This window comes from Carcharhinus amblyrhynchos, chromosome 8, assembly GCF_965287045.1.
Source record: "Carcharhinus amblyrhynchos chromosome 8, sCarAmb.v2.hapA, whole genome shotgun sequence".
In the NCBI taxonomy this organism is placed as follows: domain Eukaryota; kingdom Metazoa; phylum Chordata; class Chondrichthyes; order Carcharhiniformes; family Carcharhinidae; genus Carcharhinus; species Carcharhinus amblyrhynchos.
Genome location: NC_137331.1, coordinates 110,347,291 through 110,370,463, shown reverse-complemented (window position 1 = coordinate 110,370,463; position 23,173 = coordinate 110,347,291). Strand labels below are relative to the sequence as shown.

Below are 23,173 nucleotides of genomic sequence, written 5' to 3'. Positions count from 1 at the left end.
TATCCATCCCATTCATCATCTTATACGTCTCAATGAGATCTCCCCTCATTCTTCTAAACTCTAACGAGTACAAGCCTAGTTTATTCAGCCTCTCCTCATAGCTCAACCCCCTCAACTCCGGTATCAGCCTAGTAAACCTCCTCTGCACTCCCTCCAAGGCCAAAATATCCTTGCGCAGGTGCGGCGCCCAAAACTGCACACAGTACTCCAGCTGCGGCCTCACCAATGCCCTATACAGCTGCAGCAAGACCTCCCTACTTTTATATTCAATCCCCCTCGCGATGAAGGCCAGCATCCCATTCGCCTTCCTGACCACCTGCTGCACCTGCAGGCTGGGTTTTTGCGACTCATGCACAAGGACCCCGAGGTCCCTCTGCACCGTCGCCTGCTGCAGTTTTTCGCCACGTAAGTAATAGTCCTTCCTACCATTCTTCCTACCAAAGTGGACCACCTCACACTTGCCAACATTAAATTCCATTTGCCATTTCCTGGCCCATTCGCCCAGCCTATCTAGATCCTTCTGCAGACTCTCCACACCCTCCGCACAATTTGCCTTTCCCCCAATCTTGGTGTCATCAGCAAATTTCGACACCCTACACTCGGTTCCCTCCTCCAGATCATCTATATAAATGGTAAATAGCTGAGGCCCCAGCACCGACCCCTGGGGCACCCCACTAGTCACCAACCGCCAATCCGAATAGCACCCATTGACCCCCACTCTCTGCCTCCTATTTGACAACCAATCCTCTATCCACGCTAACACCCTACCCCCAACTCCATGTCCTCTGACCTTCTGCAGTAACCTCTTGTGAGGTACCTTATCAAACGCCTTCTGAAAATCCAGAAAGACCACATCCACCGGCTCTCCTCTATCCACTGCCCTAGACACATCCTCATAGAACTCCAGTAAATTTGTCAGACACGACTTCCCTTTAATGAAACCGTGTTGCGTCTGCCCTATCAAGCAATTCCCTTCAAGATGCCAAGGTTCACTGCCAAGGTTCAGGGGACATGTCTAAATACAATAACAAGAGGACTTGTACCTTGAAAGTCCCTTGTGCTATCTTGCACTTGTTAAAGTTTACTTATTAGTGTCACAAGTAGGCTTACATTCACACTACAATGAAGTTACTATGAGAATCCCTGAGTTGCCACACTCCAGCAGCTGTTCGGATACACTGAGGGAGAATTTAGCATGGCCACTGCGCCCAACTAGCACGTCTTTCAGCCTGTGGAAGGAAAATGGAGCACCCAGAGGAAACCCACGCATTCACAGGGAGAATGTGCAAACTCCACATAGACAGTGACCCAAGCCAGGAATCGAACCTGGTCCCTAGCGCCATGAGGCAGCAGTGCTAACCACTGTGGCACCATGCTTCCCATATGCTATGTTTGGTTCTGGATGGGTCAAGGTTGGCATTATGACGTATAATAATGCGACTGGGACTTAAAACAACGTTATCCAAATATGTGTAGGATGTTAGCTCGGGCTGGCTTTTTATGGCCGCAGATTGAGTAGGCCGCACCTCCTGCTTCAGTCCGCGCTTCTATGAAACACAACGTGATGATGTGAGGTCAGCAATCCAGCATCATCTCGCCAGGCTCTGAAATTGTGGGAGGCGAGCGGACAAGGAGACTGGGAGACTACCCACCATTTTGAAGGAACAAATGAAACATGTTACTGATACTGTTCAAGAGCCACTTATACACAACTTCTCAAAGCTCACTCCATTTCTCTGAGCATTGGGCAGGTCAAGTTTGGGAATGCTTTATGGCAGGCATGAGGAAGTGCAACTAGTGAGCAAGGAAAGACCTTCCTACAGGACCATGGCTTTGTGAAGCAGCAATATCCCTTACTGAAGGGGCAGCGATTGTGTGCTTATTGATTTCATTTATTCACTGTTTCGAATCTGCCTTTAGAAACAAAGAGAAGCCAAGATGGTAGGGAACCTTTACTGAGGGAGGACTAAACAGACTGGGACTATACTTGTTGGAATTCAGAAGAATGAGGGAGGATCTTATAGAAACATATAACATTATGAAGGGAATAGATAAGTTAGAAGCAGGGAAGTTGTTTCCACTGGCGGGTAAAACTAGAACTAGGGGTCATGGTGTCAAAATAAGGAGGACCAGGTTTAGGACTAAGTTGAGGAGGAACTTCTTCACACAAAGGGTTGTGAATCTGTGGAATTCCCTGCCCAGTGAAGCAGTTGAGGCTACCTCATTGAATGTTTTTAAGGCAAGGATGGATAGATTTTTGAACAGGAATTAAGGGTTATGGTGAGCGGGCAGGTCTGTGAAGCTGAGTCCACAAAAAGATCAGCTATGATCTTATTGAATGGCAGAGCAGGTTCGAGGGGCCAGAGGGCTGATTCCTGCTCCTAGTTCTTATGTTCTTAAGTTCTAAATTGGTAACAGTGATCAGCATCCCATCTTCAGTCCTGGCCTGGGTGTCTAATCAGATGTGGAGTCCCCAGCCCGTTCCGCATCCCCACCTCCCCTCCTAACCTTTGCACCTCAAATCAGCCATCTTCCATTGGGCAGCCACTAATTGATGGTCTGACACTTGGTTGGCTGAGCTGAGACAGTGGGGAGCAAGTGGACCATTCACTTCCCGTTCCACCTCCTTCACCCTGCGGAAAACTGGAAAACCCAGTCCCCTTGCTGAAAGGTGCTTCTCTTTCTAATTCTTCATTAGTTTAAAAAAAAGATAATAATTTGCGTTGGGAGATAGTGGCTGGAATTTTCCAGCCATGCTCACTGGCCGGATCTTCCGTTCCCGTCAACGGCAAATGCTGCTGGGGGTTTCCCAGTGGCACGGAGAGGGGCAATGGTGGTAGAGTTGGAGACCTCATTGACAGTCGCAGGATCAGAAGATCCCTCCACCGGCCATTGGCGGACCGCCTCCATCACAGCAGAACATACTGCGGTGAGGAATGGAAAATCCTGCCCATTGTGTACTCTACTCCTCTCCAAACCCACTACACCAGCCCTCATCATACGCCACCCCTGCCCCTGCACCCCCCCGCCCCACCAATCAGTTCATTATATTCTAATTGATATCTTTCCGAATTTTAATTCTAATCAAAAAGCCAATTCAGATGAAGTCCAATTCATAGTCCCCGTGTGAGGAACAAACAAGATCCAAGCTGGTGAGACATTGCATCCCATCTTGGGCTTGATCAAACAAGATCGAAGCTGACAAGATGGGCATTGCCCACCCCTGTTCCCGGGCCTGATCGAATGCCAAAAGACTAAGATGGTTCTGAAAAATTGCATCAGGTAAAGCCTCGGTTTTACCTCACTGACTGATCCTTTAGTCTACCCTAGCCTGGGAGAACTACCATCGCAGGCATCAGCACACCCCAAGTGCAATGGGCTAGCTTCGCCAGCTTCCTGATCATGCTTATACCCTATATTGTAAATACAGAAGTTTGAGAGCTATCTACCTCTTGGCACCTCATCCAGCAAAGCACTCTTCTGATACAAACCCAGAATGTAGGACTGAATCCCTTATTTGAACACAAAAGTATCCTTATCAAACCGAACCTTATTCTGACCCACTACGCAGGTACATCCACTTTCCAAGTAAATATCCTTTGAGTAGCAAGTAGGGCAAACTAAAACCTTGGCTGATTTTTCTTTTGTACTGTCACTTCAGTTTGTGATACAGTGAGAAGTCTCATAACATCAGGTTAACGACGAACAGGTTTATTTGGAATCATGAGCTTTCGGAAAGCTGAAGGAGCAGCGCTCCAAAAGCTCATGATTTCAAATAAACCTGTTGGACTTTAACATGGTGTTGTGAGACTTCTTACTGTGTCCACCCAAATCCAAAGCCGGCAGCTCCATCAATAATAGTGAGTGAAGGCCCTTCCCACTCAAGTTGAAATAAGCTCATGCTTTTCAGGTGACCAACCTCCAGAACTGTCCTGGAGATCTCCAGGATTATAAGATTAGTGTTTTGGACAATGCAGTGTGCATCCATCAAAAGAAAAATCATAGGGATTTTTTTTAACTGTTTTATTTTAATTTTCTTTTATTCTTTTGTTATGAAGGTGTTGGATAAGCGGGGGGAGAAGGTAGTTAGACTGCGTAGGGTATTTGGAGATGGCTAGATGTAGCACATGGGGGTGAATGGGATCAAAGGTTATTGGGAGAAGGCAGGATTAGGCAATTGAGTTGGATGATCAGCCATGATCGTGATGAATGGCGGAGCAGGCTTGAAGGGCCAAAAGGCCTCCTTCTTCTCCTATCTTCTATGTTTCTAGGGCATTTGGAGTTGGCAATCTGGGGTGTTCTTTAACTGAAACATTAGGGCTGGTGCAGATTTTATATTTTGACATTAAATCTTAGAACGGAGCTTTTAACACACACATGCGCTCAGATCAGCAAATCAGATTGGACACTTGACACGGGGTTCACGTAATACATATACAAGTCAAATAAGAAGGTCAAGTAACAATAACATGGGAAGAAAAGTGAATCTAACCCTGATTCACGGCAGAAGCACCAGCATTGTGTTACAATAAATAGAGGTCTTATCACTTGACATCAAACATCATCAAAAGTCCGATTAACAAATCTCCCCTTGCTTCCAATAATAAAACAAACCTGTTAGTCTCCAAGGAGCCTGGAAGGTTTTCGCCCTGGTGTTGACTTGCTCCCAGTCAAGGTCACTATCTGCCATTCCCTGAGTGTACCCACAAGCACTAAGTGGTTCGTCAAAGGAGCAGCTTCCTGTCAAAGCAGAAGAAACAAAAAGGTGAATGCGAGGAAAAATCTATTTCAATTTAAAAAGCATTCTTTCAAACCTTTATGGCCCACATTTTAAATTAAAATTTCTTTTGATGCAATGGCTTGGCAGCCCTTTCTTCACTCTGAACAGTTTGCCCGACTCCAGTACAATGGAAGTTATATTTAGTGCAATGATTTGAACAAGAATTCCAGTCAATCCTAACACTCTTTATAAACACAGCACTTTCAAGGCCATTGTATCTCCGTTAATGGCACGAAAAGCTGGAACAGAGTAAAATCATTTTATCATATTATTTTCTTAGGATTAGCCAAGATGTGAATTCTGAAGTAAAACTAAAGTTTATTTATTAGTCACAAGCAAGCTTACATTAACACTGAAATGAAGTTACTGTGAAAATCCCATAGTTGCCACACTCGGGCACCTGTTTGGGTACACTAATCTAATCTGCACATCTTTTAGACTGTGGAAGGAAACTAGCGCAGACACAGGGAGAATGTGCAAACTCCACACAGACGCAAGCTGGGAATTGAACCCAGTTCCTGGCACTATGAGGAAGCAGTGCTAACCACAGTGCCGCCCCAACACGTGAGAATGCATTCTTAGTTTGCGATTTCTAGAAGTATTGCCCTGTAAACAAGTTGTCTGGGGTCTACACAGACGCAATAGGGTCAGATTGGAGTGCTGGATGAAAACTTTCTCTCTCTCTCTCTGCGAGCAGAATTTGTGACAATGTTATGTTAAACGTATTGGGCACTCTCTATCCAGTTGCAAGTCTCTCAATACAAATCTATCCACAACTTTAGATCACCTGGCCCTGAAGGGCTTATTTCAGGGCTTATCCAGATCACTAACACCCTGTCCTGGTCCCCGCATGCCGACGCTACAGCTAAGAAAGCCCACCAACGTCTCTACTTTCTCAGGAGGCTAAGGAAATTTAGCATGTCCACAATGACTCTCACCAACTTTTACAAAGGCATCACAGAAAGAATTTTTTCTGGTTGTATCACAGCTTGGTATGGTTCCTGCTCAGCCCAAGACTGCAAGAAACTACAAAGGTTTGTGAACGAAACCCAGTCCATCACGCAAACCAGCCTCCCATCCATTGACTTTGTCTACACATCCCTGCCTTGGAAAAGCAACCAGCATACTTAAGGATCCTACGCATCCTGAACATACTCTCTTCCACTTTCTCACATCAGGGAAAAGATACAAAAGTCTGAAGTCACGTACCAACCGACTCAAGAACAGCTTCATCCCTGCTGCCGTCAGTCTTTTGAATGGACTCAACTTGTATTAAGTTGATCTTTCTCTACACCCTAATTAGGACTGCAACACTACATTCTGCACCTTCTCCTTTCCTTCTCTATGTACAGTATGCTTTGTCTGTATAGCACGCAAAAAACAATACTTTTCACTATGTACTAATATACGTGACAATAATAATAAATCAAATCAAATCTAGCACACTGGTAATACATCAAGTGGGTCTTTTTTGCTCAACTTGCTCTTATACAATTTTCAGGGACAAACGGCCTTTATTATTGCACATACCTGGAGATCAAGTGTGTTAGCAGGAATGAAAGGCTGAGAAGCCAAACCAAAATAATCATGAAAATCATAATTAACCTTCATATGCGTGTGAATGTATTTATTCTTGGAGAGCATTTCAGGCAAAATGCTGAAGTCAGTTACTTCATGCTCCTACATAAATTTTACATATCTCATATACTTTTATATATATAACTACACTACATGGGTTTTATGAGCAAATGGCCAACTTTCTTGCATTTGTTCCAAGACAATCTTGTCTGAGTTGCCTCACTGTCAATATTGTTTGCTGAATTTAACTAGCACCATGCAGGAAGTAAAAAAAACAAGCAATGTCCAAGTTGTTTAAGATAGAACAGGCAGTTTACCATTGTGTTTTCCAGCTGATACTCTCCACACTACCCACCATCCATAAACTTCTGCTCATTCAAAGCTCTATTGCCTATATCCTAATTTGTCAGTTCACCCATCATGCCTGCACTTGTTGACCAAAAGTAGTTCCCAATCCAACAACCTCTCTCTTAATGTTGAACATTGTGTTCAAATCCTTCCATATCCTTTCCCCTTCCTATCTTTGCACCCTCTTTCAATCCCAAAGCCTCTTAGATCACTGCATTCCTTCAATTCTGGCCTTTCCCTGATTTCCCTTTGCCCCATTATTGGCACCAGTGCCTTCAGCTGCCTGGACCCTAAGTACTGAAATCCCCTCACTAAAGCTTGTGACCTCTCTGTTGTTCTGTCCTTTAAGGTTGTCTTTAAATCCTCTCTCGTTGACCCAGCTTTTGGCCACCATACCAATATTTTGTTATTCTTTCCGTGGCAAACACAAACCAGCCCCCCACCCATTAACTCTGCCTACACTTCCCCCTGCCTAGGCAAAGCAGCCAGCATAATTAAGGACCTCAAGCACCCCTGGCCATTCTTTCTTCTACCTTCCATCGGGAAAAAGATGCACAGTCTGAGGTCACATACCAAGCAACTCCAGAACAGCTTCTTCCCTGCTGCCATCAGACTTTGAAGGGACCGACCTCACACTAGGTTGATTTTTTCTCTACACCCTCGCCAAGACTGTAACACTACGTTCTGCACATTCTCCTTTCCTTCTCTATGAATGGTATGCTTTGTATAGCGCACAAGAAATAACTCTTTTCACTGCATATTAATACATGTGACAATAATAAATCAAATCAAGTAAAATCTTCTGTAATGCAAATTGTTACTGTGGAGCAAGTGACAGAGTAACCAAAAGCATTAAGAAAGAGCAACCAGTACTGCAAGGCAGTGACACAGTGGTGTTGTCAGTGGGCTGGTAATTCAGAGCAAGATCTGGAGAAACTGGGTTCAAATCCCAGTTTGGCAGATGGTGAAAGTTGAAATTGATAAAAATCTGAAACATAAAAGTGTAATGATGATCATGAAACCATTGTCAATCTGGTTAGTGTCCTTTAGGAAATATGCCACCTTTACCTGGTCTAGTCTGGCTAACACTTGACTCCAGGGTTGGGATTTTCTGGCTTGGAAACTCCCACCCAGGGTCAGTGGACTTTGCATGGTCTCTGTCCTGCCCGCTACGATTCTCATGGCAGACGGGATAGGAAAATTCTGCCCCAGATCCACAGCAATGTGGTTAACTGTCAAATGCTCTCTCTAAAATAGAGGGCAGTTAGGGATGGGCAATAAATCATAGCCCATAAAATAAATGTTAAAAAAGCTTCCCATTGGACTGTCACAACCCTTCGAAGTAGGTGAAATTTTAAGCAGGTTTCAGGAGAGTTCTCGGGAGATTTCCATATCTATTCCTTCCAAAACAAAATTATTTGCGAGTGAAAAGCAAACAAAGAACAATACAGAGTCTTACTGGAACTTCTTGCAGCTCCCTGCGGTACTATAAAACTAACACAAATGGAAAAAAAAATTAACAGTGCAGGAATTAAGTAAATCTACATGTCTGACATAAATTGCTACTTAGCAATCACTTAACAAGCAAAGGATGTGTTTATGCACTAACATGTTCGTAATATTTACTCCAAGGAACAAGCGTAGGAGGACTGACAAAAGTTAATGCTCACTCAATTTGCTACATTTCCAGATTTTAGAGATTACTTTTCTTGTAGCTAACATAAAATACAGCTTTGCACAAACACGCACTCTGATATTATGGTCTGCAAAGTATACAGGACAGCAGGCCCCAGGAAAGAATTTATTGTCTTTGCATGTGTTTTGGATTCAATCTTTTACCACAGCAATAACTACAGCCGATCGTCAAACACAACCTTGGTTTCCTCGTGCATCAGTCGCTGAAAGTAAGCACGCATGTACAGCAGGCAGTAAAGAAAGCAAATGGTATGTTGGCCTTCATAGCAAGAGGATTTGAGTATAGGGATAGGGATGTTTTGCTGCAATTGTATGGGGCATTGGTGAAACCACACCTGGAGTATTGTGTGCAGTTTTGGTGTCCTTATCTGAAGAAGGATGTCCTTGCTATAGAGGGAGTTCAACAAAGGTTTACTAAGCTGATGCCCAGGATGGCAGGTCTGTCATATGAGGAGACACTAAGTTGAATAGGATTATATTCACTGGAGTTTAGAAGAGTGCGAGAGATTTCATAGAAACTTATAAAATTCTAACAAGGTTAGACAGGGTAGATTCAAAAAGAATGTTCCCAATGGTGGGAGAGTCCAGAACTAGGCATTATAGTTTTAGGATAAGAGGTAAACCTTTTAGAACTGACGTGAGGAGAAATGTCTTCACCCAGAGAGTGGTGATTGTGTGGAATTCACTACCACAGATTTTAGTTGAGGCCAAAACGTTGTGTGATTTCAAGAAGAAGTTAGATGTTCTCTAGAGAGTGGGATAGCTTGATCTTGGTTTCGGACAAAGCTCGGCACAACATCGAGGGCCGAAGGGCCCGTACAGTGTTGTACTGTTCTACGTTCTAGATATAGCTCTTGGGACTAAAGGGATCAAAAGATATGGGAGGAAGCGGGGAATCAGGATATTGAATTCAATGGTCAGCCATGATCAAAATGAATGGTGGAGAGGCTCGAAGGGCCGAATGGCCTGCTCCTGCTCCTTGTTTCTATGTAACTCAGTTAGCACATACTTGTGAATCAGTACGGGACTGAAAGCACTCAGCAGTCCTTTTCAGACTGTGCAATAGCGAACAGTTGATTATTCTTAATAGCACCCTCATTCCTACCTGTTGCACACACTGAGTTTGTGTCTTGTCCTCACTCCAATGTGGCTCAGGGAGAGTTGAAGCCACAAAAAATATCACAAATGTCTAAAATCTCTCTTTGCTTTTTTCATGCCTTTTTTTCCATTGAAAAGGCACCATCTGAGAGGAAGGTTATAACTAAATCCCCCTAGTTGCCACACTCTGTTCAGGTACACTGAGGGAGAATTTAGCATGGCCAATCAACCTAACCTAGAGGAAACCCACGCAGACAAGGGGAGAACGTACAGACTCCGCACAGACAGTGACCCCAGCCGGGAATTGAACCCAGGTCCCTGGCGCTGTGAAGCAGCAGTGCTAACCACTGTGCCACCATCTTGGAGAATTGGCAACAATTGTCTGAGCAAAAGTTGTCTTGAATTGATTGTGATGCTGACCAATTGTTGAGTGATGCATGCTAAATGTTTCGAGAGCCTTTGTTTCATTTATTCATGGAATGTGGCTGTCAATGGCAAAGCCATTTATTGCCCATCCCAAACTGATCTTAAGAAAGTAGTGATGAACTGCCTTCTTAAACCTGGGCAGTTTGTGTGCTGTAGATGCACTCAGTGTTGTTAGGGCTAGAGTTCCAGGATTCTTAAAAAGAATGGCATAATATTACGGTATGCCTTGTGTAGTGCGCTGTATATTAATACATATGACAATAATAAATCAAATCAAATCAATATTTCTAAGTCTGAATGCTTTGTGACTAAAAGGGGAATTAGAATTAATGGCCTTCTCACGCAGCTGCTCTTCCGGGTGTTAAGAGGGTGTTGTTGAAGGAAATTTGGTGAGTTGCAGCAGTGCAAGTTGTAGCTGGCACATACTGCAGCCACCGTGTTGTCATGGCATGTGGGTATCGCTGGCTGGGCCAGCATTTATTGCCCATTCCTGAGGGCATTTAAGAGACAATCACATTGCTGTGGGTCTGGAGTTACATACCGGCCAGGCCAGGTAAGAGTGACAGGTTTCCTTCATTAAAAGATATCTGTGAATCTGATACATTTTTATGACAATTGTTTCAAGATCATCATTAGACGTTTAAGACCAGACTTTCATTGAATTCAAATTTCACCATCTGTCATGGTGGCATTTGAACCCTGGTCCCCAGAGAATGACCCCGTGTGTCTGGATTCTTGGATAATACTTCAACACCTCCCCAAGTATGCCAGTGGTGGAGGGAGTGAGTGTTTAAGATGGAGTGCTGATTAGTGCGGTGGCACCTTTGCCCTGGATATGTCAAGCCTCTTAAGTTGCCCCCATCCAGTCAAGTGGAGAGTATTCCATCACATTCTTGGTGTGTGTGCCTTGGAGATGGTGGAAGGGCCTTGGTCCATTATTTTCCTCTCATGTTCTTTCTGTTATCAATCATCACTCTGACTGCTCTCTTACTAATGTGCTTCAGGCAGGGTCAGTAAAACCGTGCCCGTTTAATATGGTTGTGCGAAAAGAAAAGATCTGCATTTATATAGCGCTTTTCACAACCACCAGATGTCTCTCAGCAATCAAAAGCCGATTAAATACTTCTGAAGTGCCATCGCTGCTGTAATGTCGCAAACCCAGCAGCTAATTGGTACTTGCAAGCTCTAACAAACAGCAATGTGATAACAATGCAGATCATTTGTTTTTTCACATGCCGTTTAACAATTCATCCAAAATACACACTTCCAACAGTGCAGCACACTCTCAGTGCTACATGGGAGTGTTAGCCTTCACTATTGCACTCAAGCCCTGGAATTCCTCCATCCCTGACCCACAGACAAGAGTATCACCAATTGGTTTGCTCTCAGGGAGCATGCAAACATTTCCATGGCATCACTGAAAAGAGGAACAGGGGAGTTATCCCCAAAGTCCTCCCTATATTTATCCTTTAATTAACCTTTCTTAAAAATAAATTACAGAGTTATTATCACATCGCTGTTGGTGGAAACTTGCAAATTAGTTTCCTCATTTCCTAAATTACAACAAGGACTGTACTTCAAAAATATACTCCAGCTGTGAAGTACTCTGGGATGTTCCGAGGCTGTGAAAGATACTGCGTAATAAGATCCTGTATGACGGGAACATCACTACCTGGAGGTTTTCCAATACAAACTGGAGGAGCAGCACCTCATCTTCTGATTGGCTACTTTGCAGCCTTCCAGGCTGAACTTTGAGTTCAACAACTTCAGAGCACAAACTCTCCCTTCAACCTTCACCCTATTTCCATTTATTTCATTTCATTTTGCTTCATCCTATTCATCTACAAAATAACAGAAACACAGAATACTACAGCACAGAAGACACCCTTCAGCCCATCAAGTCCACACTGATGCATAAAAGGCCTTGACTTAACCACCTAACCCCATTTGCCAGCACTTGGCCATTGCCTTGACTGGTGTGGAATGTTGTGGTCCATTTTATAATCCTTCTGTCTCACCTCCATTTTTCCACTTTCCATTCCAACTCTCCTTCTTGCCCCCTTCTTCCCCCTTTCAGGGCAATCGCCACATTCCTCAAGCAGTCTTTTAACAATCTGCACCTCTGATCTGCCATTCACGCATTCTGATCACTTAATGGATACTTCTTAGCACCTTTCTCAACCTTCTGTATCCTCATTTACATTCCCTTTGTCCCATTCCACCCCCCACTCCCACCCTCACATTGTAAGTCTCTGCTGATTCCCTTTACTCTCAGCTGTGACAAAGGGTTATTTAGACTCGAAATGTTGTCTATATTCACCCCCCACGGATGATGTCAGACCTGCTGAGATTTTCCAGCATTTTCTGTTTTTGTTTTAGATGCCAGGATCCACAGTATTTTGTTTTACCTACCTGGAGATTACTTATCATCTAGGCTTGGAAATATATTGCCATTCCATCATTGTCACTTGGTTGACTCCTGTAACACTCTCCCTAATAGCACTGATTTGATTTGATTTGAATTGATTTATTATTGTCATGTATATTGGCGTACAGTGAAAGGTATCGTTTCTTGCATGCTATACAGACAAAGCATACCGTTCATAGAGAAGGAAAGGAGAGAGTGCAGAATGTAGTGTTACAGTCATAGCTAGGGTGTAGGGAAAGATCAACTTAATGCGAGGAAGGTCCATTCAAAAGTCTGATGGCAGCGGGAAAGGAGCTGTTCTTGAGTCATAGAACATAGATAGAACATAGAACATTACAGCACTGTACAGGCCCTTCGGCCCTCGATGTTGCACTGACCTGTGAAACCAATCTAAAGCCCATCTGACCTACACTATTCCAATATCATCCTTATGTTTATCCAATGACCATTTAAATGCCCTTAATGTTGGTGAATCCACTACTGTTGCAGGCAGGGCATTCCATGTCCTTACTACTCTCTGAGTAAAGAACCTACCTCTGACATCTGTCCTATATCTATCACCCCTCAATTTAAAGCTATGTCCCCTCGTGTTAGCCATCTCCATCCGAGGAAAAAGGTTCACACTGTCCACCCTATCCAATCCTCTGATCATCTTATATGCCTCTATTAAGTTACCTCTTAAACTTCTAAGAGTTGGTTGGTACGTGACCTCAGACTTTTGTATCTTTTTCCCAACAGAAGAAGGTGGAAGAGAGAATGTCCAGGGTCCTTAATTAGACTGGCTGCTTTGCCGAGGCAGTGTTAAGTGTAGACAGAGTCAGTGAATGGGAGGCTGGTTTGTGTGATGGATTGGGTTACATTCACGATCTTTTGTAGTGCCTTGCGGTCTTGGGCAGAGCAGGAGCCAACCAGAAAGAATGCTTTCTGTGGTGCATCTGTTAAAGTAAGCCACTGTTGACAGATTAGCAACCTGCTCTGGGAGTTGCTAGCTATGGAAGCAGCCGAGAGTCTGCCTTAGAGCATCGCTAGGAGCAGGAAGAGAATTGGAATTGGCAATGTTGTCCAAGACAGGTGAAGAGTGGTGGTGTTATGGCGCTGAAGAAAAGTCATATTGAACTCAAAATATCAATGTTGCTTCTCTCCCCAAAGCTGCTGCCAGACCTGCTGAGCTTTTTCACTTCAGGGGGTTTGCAGCATCTGCAGTATTTTGCTTGCATGGGGCGGCACGATGGCACAGCGGTTAGCTGTACTGCCTCACAGCAGCAGGGACCCAGGTTCAATTCTGGCCTTGGGTCACTATGTGGAGCCTGCATACTCCCCCCGTGTCTGTATGGGTTTCCTCCAGGTGCTCCGGTTGCCTCCCACAGGCCAAAGATGTGTGGGTTAGATGGATTGGCCAAGCTAAATTGACCATAGTGTCAGGGGATTAGCAGTGTAAGTATATGGGGTTACGGGAATAAGGCCTGTATGGTATTGTGGTCGGTGCAGACTCGATGAGCCAAATGGCCTCCTTCTGCACTCTAAGGATTCTACGTGTCACTTTTTCTATGTGACTGTAATCCTGAGGCTCGGGCTAATAGAATCCCTACAGTGCAGAAGAAGGCCGTTCGGCCCATCTTGTCTGCACTGACCACAATCCCACCCAGGCTCTATCTCCATGCATTCACCCTAGCTAGTCCCCCTGACACTCAGGTGCAACTTAGCATGTTCTGGAGATACAAGTTCAAATCCCACTGCGGCAGCTGGGAAATTGTAAATTCAGTCAGTTAATAAATCTGGAATTTCATGTGCAGATTTTTATTAAAAACCCGTGTGGCCCACTAATTTCCTTTGGAGGAGGAAATGTGCCTTCTTTAACTGGTCTCACCTAATGTGGTTCACTCTTTAAATACCTTCTGAAATGGCCTAGTGAACCATTGAGTCATTATTAAACCACTGCAGAAAGAGGTTGTACTTACACCTCGTGGATAGCAGCATTTCCAGATACAGTTTAATATATTCTGTTGAGCATTTGGAAATGGTGCTAAATTGCACCTGTTCTCATTGTCAGTGATCAGGGTCGATAAAGACTGTCTGGTGTTTGTGGTGTTTAATTATACATACTTGCCTGGATCAGCACATTGCTCTCTGACCACAGAAAACTTAAGACGGGCTATCATTAAGTTGCAAGTGTGTTGGGAGGGATGTATTCTTAATAACTGGAATTTATCAGGGACGGCCCTAATTATAAAGTCATAGGCCGGAATTTTACCAGCCCGCCTGCCATGGGGAATCGGGGCCAGTGAGGGCGGACCATAGGGAGGTCCGTTGACCTTGAGTGAGATTTTACGGTTTCGGGATGAGCAAGGCTGTAAAATCCCGCCCGTAAAGTCTTACTTGCACAGAAAGAGGCCCTTTGGCCTATCTTATCTGCGCCAGCCATCAAGAACCTACCCATTCACATCCCATTTTCTGGCTGTTGGTCCATAGCTATAATAATGGAATCCCTAGGCACAGTAGCACAATGGTAAGCACTGCTACATCAAAGTGCCAGGGACCCGGGCTCGATTCCCGCTTGGGTCACTGTCTGTGTGGAGTCTGCACTTTCTCCCCATGTCTGTGTGGGTTTCCTCCAAGTGTTCCAGTTTCTTCCCACATTCTGAAAGACGTGCTGATTAGTTACATTGACCCAAACAGGCGCCGGACTGTGGCGACTAGGGGAATTTCACAGTAACTTCATTACAGTGTTAATGTAAGCCTTACTTGTGACTAATAGACTTTACTTTTACTTTACAGTGCAGAAGGAGGCCAAGGCGGCACAGTGGTACAGTGATTAGTACTGCTGTCTCACAGCGCCAGGGACCCGGGTTCCAGTTACTGTGAAAATCCCCCAGTTGCCACACTCCAGCGCCTGTTCAGGTACACTGAGGGAGGATTTAGCATGGCCAGTGCATCTAACCAGCATGCCTTTTGGACTGTGGGAGGAAACTGAAGCACCCAGAGGAAACTCACGCAGACATGGGGAGAGCTTGAAGACTCCGCGCAGACAGTGACCCAAGCTGGGAATCGAACCCTGGCACTGTGAGGCAGCAGTGCTAACCACTGCACCACCGTGTGGCACCTCACAAGTGGAGGTGGATAAATATTTGATGGATCGAGGAACGGAGGGCTATGGGGAAATGGCACAGAAAAGGAGTTGAAGCTGGGTGTTGATTAGCCACAATCATACTGAATGGCGGATCAGGCTTGTCGCGCCTGGTGGCCCACTCGTGCCTCTATTTCTTGTGTTCTTGTGTTCGTAATCTGTGAGGCCTCTCTGCCAAGATGTGTTCAAGTTGGTTCCTAAGCCTTCAGCTAGAAACCCAATGCTAGTCATTTTATGCAGCAGCAGAACAGTACATTAGGGCTACAACGGGCTATGCAAAGCCTTAGTTCATATTCCCATTTGCTGCCATGCCAGGTTATACAGCCACACTGTGAGAGAAGCCACTGAGGAGAATTTGAAAGCTTCTGTATCAGAAGGGAGGGAATATTGGAAAGAAGATCGCCAGCAGGCCTCTTTTTCTGTTAAGCGACCTTAATTAAATAGTAACATCAACAGGCACCAGATAGCAATCAGTCTCCCAGTCCCTTCAGCCAGGGATAATGTCTGAAAGGCAAGTTGAGGCTTGACATGAATTGCATAGCATAGATAATGTGTAAACAAGTAATTATGTTGCTCGGAGAATTATAACTGCCGTGACTCACTGTAACTTTCTGAATAACTGTCTGGATATTACCCTGGCTGCTTATCAGTTCACTGACAATGCAGTATGAAGTGAGACCACAGGCTGGGAACACCTTACACTTTAGAAGGAGACCATTCAGCCCACTGGGCTGCTGCCACTATGCTTGCACTATCCTAATCCCATTTCCTAGCTCTTCCCCATATCCAATTAAATGTTTATATTTGATTTCTATGCAATACCCCTTTAAGAACCGTTAAGGATTCTGCTTCCACTCTTGTTTAATTGGGAATTCTTGAACAATTGCCCATTTAAAAACAAGCCTGACTTTTCCTTTTGTTCTTTTGATAGTGATCTTTCAAACATGACTCTGGTTGCAGACTCAGTGGCAAGTGGAAGTGGAGTTTTACTATTTATCATCAATGCTCCTCATGACTTTGAGCACTTTGTCTGATCTCTTCTTAACCTTCTCTGTTCAGATCTTCTCAACACCAGCCTGATTCCTGGAATGGCAGGACTGACATACGAAGAGAGACTGGATCGACTGGGCTTGTACTCACTGGAATTTATAAGAATCAGAGGGGATCTCATAGAAACATATAAAATCCTGATGGGACTGGACAGGCTAGATGCGGGAAAAATGTTTAAAGTTAAAGCTTATTTATCACAAGTAGGCATACATTAACATTGCAATGAAGTTACTGTGAAAATCCCCTAGTTGCCACACTCCGGTGCCTGTTCAGGTACACTGAGGGAGAATTTAGCACTGCCTAAACAGGCACGCCTTTCGGGCTGTGGGGGGAAACCAGTGCACCCGGAGGAAACCCACGCATACACAGGGAGAATGTACAAACTCCACACAGACAGTGACCTAAGCTGGGAATTGAACCTGGGTCCCTGGCACTATGAGGCAGCAGTGCTAACTACTGTGCCGCTCTACTCTTCTTCAGTCAGAGAGTTGTGAACCTGTGGAATTTTCTACCACAGAAAGCTGTTGGGGTCATAAGAACATAAGAAATAGGAGCAGGAGTAGGCCATCTAACCCTTCGAGCCTGCCCCGCCATTCAATAAGATCATGGCTGATCTGAAGTGGTTCGGTTCCACTTTTCCGCTTTCTCCCCATAACCCTTAATCCCTTTGCCTACCAAAAACCTATCTACCCGCATCTTAAATATATTTAGCGAGGTAGCCTCCACCACTTCAATGGGCAGTTCGTTAGATATATTCAAAAGGGAGCTGGACATGGCCCTTGTGGCTAAAGGGGTCAAGAGGTATGGAGAGAGAGTGGGATACTGAAAGTACATGATTAACCATGATCACATTGCAGTCTCGAAGGGCCGAATGGCCTACTCCTGCACCTATTTTCTATGTTTCTATAACTACCGTAAAGCTCTCATCTCTCGTGCAAAGCTAGTAAATGTCTCATTTCAGCCATCTCGATTTCATTCCTAAACTAGCACATCCAAAACAATGTAACCTTGGGCCACCAATGATTTGTATATGTTCAGCATTCAATCTTAAAAAAAACTAGCATATTCTTTTGCAGTTTGCATCATTTTCCCTTCTAAAGATTTCTGTATCTGAGCCCTGACCTCCTCTTCTCTCTACCCTTTTTAACAATGACTGTTAGTGCATATTCCCTCTCTCTTCTCTTCCTCACAAAAGTCAGATTAACTAAACAATGCAACTTCAGAAAAACAATTGAAAATAAAGGGTTGTGAATCCATGCATGAAATGGTTCATATGACACACGGTCAGTTTTAAAACATGGGGCAACACAGTGGGGCAGTTTTTAGCATTGCTGTCTCACAGCACCTCAACCCTGGGTTCAATTCCTGGCTTGGGTCGTTGCCTATGTGGAAACTGCACATTCTCCCCATATCCGCATGGGTTTTCTCCGGGTGCTCCAGTTTCCTCCCACAGTCCGAAGGACATACTGGCTAGGTGCATGGGCCATGCTAAATTCTCCCTCAGTGTACCCGAATAGGCGCCCGAGTGTGGCAACTGGGGGATTTTCACAGTAACTTCATTGCAGTGTTAATGTAAGCCTACTTGTGACACAATAAATAAACTTCAAAAATGGTCACAAGAGCAATTTGATTCGTATCCTGTACGAATACAGCACACTGGTTATCTGAACCTGAAAGCAGTGCTTTAGCCCAGTAAGGACTCTGAGCTATTTCACTCCAACTGCGTTGAGCAAATAATCTTCAAAGTTCTTGGTTGTCATTTACTGCGGTGACCCAGGAACAAAGTTCAGAGTCTGGGGAAGTGAGCAGAGAATCAAAGGAAGCAAGGTTACAGATGGGGGACATTAGATTAGATTAAACCACAGCTGACTCAATGGGTAACACTCGGGTCTTTGAGTCAGAAGGTCATGAGTTCAAGTCCCACTCCAGGGATTTGAGCAAAGAACTGAGGCTGAATGTCCAGTGAAGAAATGGCAAAGGTTTTTTTCGATGAGATCTTAAACCGAAGCCCAGTCTCCTGTTTCAGGAGAACATTGAAGATTCCAGGACAGCAGTTCAAAAAGCTGGGGAGTTGTCCCTGATATCCCGGTTGGAATTCTCCCACCTGGCACACCCTGCTACCACTGCCAGCAAGAATGGAGAATTGGGCACTCATCAAATCTCCACTCATTGCAACAGGACTGGAGAGTCCCAGCCGCAGATAAAGTCGGGGAACTCCAGTTCCTGTCTATTATTTATCCCTAAACCAACATCATTAAACAGATTATCTGAACTTTATCACATTGCTTTTGTTGGCTCCTTGCTGCGTAAATTATTTAGTTGAAAGTTTATTTATTAGTGTCACAAGTAGGTTTACTGAAGTTACTGTGAAAATCCCCTAGTTGCCACACTCTGGCCCCTGTTTGGATACACTGAGGGAGAATTTAGCATGGCCAATGCACCTAACCAGCACGCCTTTCTGACTACCGGAGAAAACTGGAGCCCCAGGGGAAAACCCATGCAGACAAGGGGAGAATCATTGGATCCCTACAGTGCAGAAAGAGGCCATTTGGCCCATCGAGTCTGCACCAACCACAATCCCACCCAGGCTGTATTCCTGGAACCCCACATATTTACCCTGCTAATCCCCTGACACTTGGGTCAATTTAGCACGGCCAACCCACCTAACCCACACGTCTTTGGACTGTGGGAGGAAACTGGACCACCCGGAGGAAACCCATGCAGACACGGGGAGAAGGTGCAGACTCCACACATACAGTGACCCAAACCGGGAATCAAACCTGGGTCTCTGGTGCTATGAGGCAGCAGTGTGCCACCGTGCTGCACATCGTGTTTGATATCATGTTTCCTACAGTACAAGAGTACCTTATTGGCTGTAAAGTGCTTCAAGACCTCCTGCGGTCATGAAAGGTGCTACATAAATGTAAATCCTTGCTTTCAAAGATGAAGGACTTGAAGGCTTGAATTGAGTTTGCGTCTGTAAATTCCAGTGGCTGATAACTTAGAGCAGTGTCAGTTCCAAATTTGCTAACCTACATCTAAAATATCTCACTAACATGATCTTGGCTCTTGTCCCAGTTTGGCCTGTCAAAGAGATGTTTCCACTGAAAGAATGCCAGGCCGGTGTCAGGTATATTGCTCAGAGTAGGTTGTTGTGGTCAGCACTGCGATTCATTCAGGCAGGGAAATGTGAGGATACATTTGACAAGAAGGTTTTAGATGTACAAATAGGATTTGATTGCCTGTTTCTTGTCAGAACTTTCTGTTATAGTCATTCCATTTGGGGATTCACTTTGACTGGAACAAACGATTAACAATAAGAACATTATATGCTTCACTTGTGAAAGAAGGAAGAGGAGGTACAGACGCAGATCCAGAGGTTCTCTCTGCAATGTTAACCTATTATGTGCTTTCAGATTTTGACTTATCTGCCCGGGCATTTCCACCAGTTTCTGTCTTTCGTCCTGATCTCTCCATTATTCACAGATTGAATTTAGTAGGTGGAGTAGAGTCAAATAGAGTTGGATTTGGGAAGCACCTGCACTGAGTCTTGGCAAAACCATCCAATTCGGCTTGCCATATTATCAGGGCAGCACGGCGGCACAATGGTTAGCACTGCTGCCTCACAGCTCCGGGGACCAAGGTTCACGGCTTGGATCACCGTCTGTATGGAGTCTCTCCATACATGGAGTCTGTGCGTTCTCCCCATATCCGTGTGGATTTCCTCCAGGTGCTCTGGTTTCATCCCACAATCCAAAAGACGTGCTGGTTAAGTGAATTGACCATGCTAAATTAACCCTCAGTGTCCCCGAACAGGTGCCAGAGTGTGGCAACTGGAGGATTTTCACAGTAACTTCATTGCAGTGTTAATGTAAGACTACTCGTGGCATGAATGAATGAACTTATACTAATAAACTTAAAAAGATGATGTCAGATCATACCTATGAGGAGATTTCTCTTGAAAAGAGACTGCGATGGGGTGGGATGCATCCCCGTAACCCCACATATTTACCCCACTAATTCCTCTAACCTACACATCCTGGGACGTGAAGGGGCAATTTAGCATGGCCAGTCAATCTAACCCACACATCTTTGGACTGTAGGAGGAAACTGGAGCACCTGGAGGAAACCCACGCAGACATGGGGGAAACTTGCAAACTCTATATAGACAGTGACCCAAGTTGGGACCAAACCCGGGTCCCTGGAGCTGTGAAGCAGCAATGCTAACCACCATGCCACTATGCTGCCCTGTGAAACTTGAAGTCTTCAATTCAAGATAATCAACAAGAAATCAAACAGGGATTTCAGAGCAAACTTCATCTCCCAGAGAGTGGCGAGAGTGTGGAATCCACCTTCACATGGAATGGTTAAAGTAAATGGTGTTGGTACATTTAAGGGAAAGCTAAACAGAGAAATTAAGGAGAAGGGAGTAGAGGGGAAAGCCAACAGAGTCAGATGATGAAAGATGGGACAATGGAGCACTAAACCTCGGATGGTCTGGTTTTGTGTTGTATATTCTATCATTTCGAATTTATTTTAACAACTAATTTACTTTGAAGGAGCTGATGACCTAGTGGTAACATCGCTGGACTATTAAACCAGAAACTCAACTGATGTTCTGGGGACCTGGGGTTCAAATCCCGCCACAGCAGAAGGTGGAATTTGAATTTAATATTTCTATCTGGAATTAAGAATGTACTGATAACCACGAAACCATTGACCTAAAAATCCATCTGGTTCATCAATGACCTTTAGAGGAGAAAATCTGCCATCCTTACTGGTCTGACCTGCATGTGCTTCCAAAGCCACAGTAATGTGGTTGACTTTCAAAGTGCCCTTGGGCAACTAGGGGTGGACAATAAATGCTGGTCAGCCAGCAACATCCATGCCCCCAAATGTATTTTCAAATGACTGGTAGAAAAATGTACAGTATAACAGGACATATTGTTACAAGATATGTTATGGGGAAGTTAGTCAATGGAAATAATGGGGGAAGGTAGATTTTTTAGGACTTCAGTCAATCACCTGCGGGTATCAGGGAAATTTCTCTTTAGGTGATTATATGGTTTGCATAAAGTCACTGGTGGAGTCAATAGTACATAGACATGGAGAATTATTGATTTTTCCTCAGGCCAGAGTATCTTGTATAATTCGACACTACATTTGCAATACAAAGAAGGAAAATTTTAGGTGAAAAGTGTAAAGTATGGTGTGCAACATTATCTAGCTAAATGTTGGAAATTACTTCCATTGGTTTACTGCTGCCGGAATAATAATGGCTACATTTGCATAGCGATGTAAGTAAGGAGAATTTTGCACATGAGTTTTTCCTAATGCTACAGAGTGGAAAGGCTGACAGTGCTACTGAATAGAGAGTGGGACAAATTGAATAGCTCTTTCAAGAGAAGAAATTACTACCTACTGCAGGGATTTTCAAAATGGGGATCGTGACCCACATGTGTATCATGGAAATATTGAAAGTGGGCCGCCAGGTATCCTGTTTAAAAAAAATAGGATGTTCTGTGGTCCTGTTCAAAACATCGCGAGATCAAATCATAGCATTCCCTACAGTGCAGAAAGAGGCCATTCAGCCCATCGAGCCTGCACTGACAACAATCGCACTCAGGGCCCATTCCCATAACCCCACATATTTACCCCACTAACCCTTCTAACCGACACATCCTGGGACACTAAGGGGCAATTTAGCATGGCCAATGCGCTTAACCTGCACGTCTTTGGACTCTGGGAGGAAATTGGAACACCTGGAGGAAACCCACGCAGACACAAGGAGAATGTGCAAACTCCACACTGACAGTGACGCAAGCCAGGAATTGAACCTGGGTCCCTGGAGCTGTGAGGCAGCAGTGCTAACCACTGTACCACTCTGCCGCCCCATGGGCTGTTTAGATGTGTTCAAAATATTGCAAGATGTTCTATGATCATGTTCAAAAGAAAAGCAGGATGTTCTGTTTTAGCACGCATTTTGTAGAAAATGGTATGACAGTGAGGCTCTCTTGACTCAGACGATAACATATAAAGTATATTTATTAGTCACAAGTAAGGCTTATATTAACACTGTAATGAAGTTACTGTGAAATTCCCCTTGTTGCCACTCTCAGACAAATGCTCAGATCAATACACCTAACCAGCACATCTTTCAGACTATGGGAGGAAAACCATGGGGAGAACGTGCAAACTCCACACAGACAGCGACCCAAGACGAGAACTGAACCCAGGTCCCTGGCACTGTGAGGCAGCAGTGCTAACCGCTATGCCACCGTGCCGTCCATTGACATTGCTGTCCCTATCCAACATGAAGAGAAAAAGCTTACAATACAATTCAGATTATGTGCTCTTTATGAAAGGAAAAAGTAAGAAGGTATATTTTTAAATGTATGGTAAATCCCTTTTAGGTTGTGACTGTAACAGTGGGACTGTAGCTTATCGGGCCGGTGGGTTGTGAGGAGCAGCCATTTTGTAAAAGTGGGTCACCAGGAATAAAGTTTGAAAACACAATGATCAACTGAACTCAGTCCATGGGTGGAATTTCTCGGATGACAACCTGTAACTAGTGGAGCGCCACAGGGATCAGTACTGGGACCACAATTATTTGCAATATATAACAATGACCTGGACGAGGGAGGTG

General features: G+C 44.4%; 1 protein-coding gene across 7 annotated transcripts in view; it reads right to left on the bottom strand.

The window, feature by feature from the left end:
• LOC145346831 (receptor-type tyrosine-protein phosphatase mu) overlaps nucleotides 1-23,173 on the bottom strand; it is an 834,856-nt gene that overhangs the window by 650,372 nt on the left and 161,311 nt on the right. For all 7 annotated transcript variants that reach the window (XM_080194637.1, XM_080194638.1, XM_080194639.1 and 4 more), the window contains exon 2: nucleotides 4,615-4,740. In XM_080194637.1, the coding sequence (XP_080050763.1) occupies nucleotides 4,615-4,740 (126 nt within the window). The remainder of the gene's footprint in view (nucleotides 1-4,614; nucleotides 4,741-23,173) is intronic.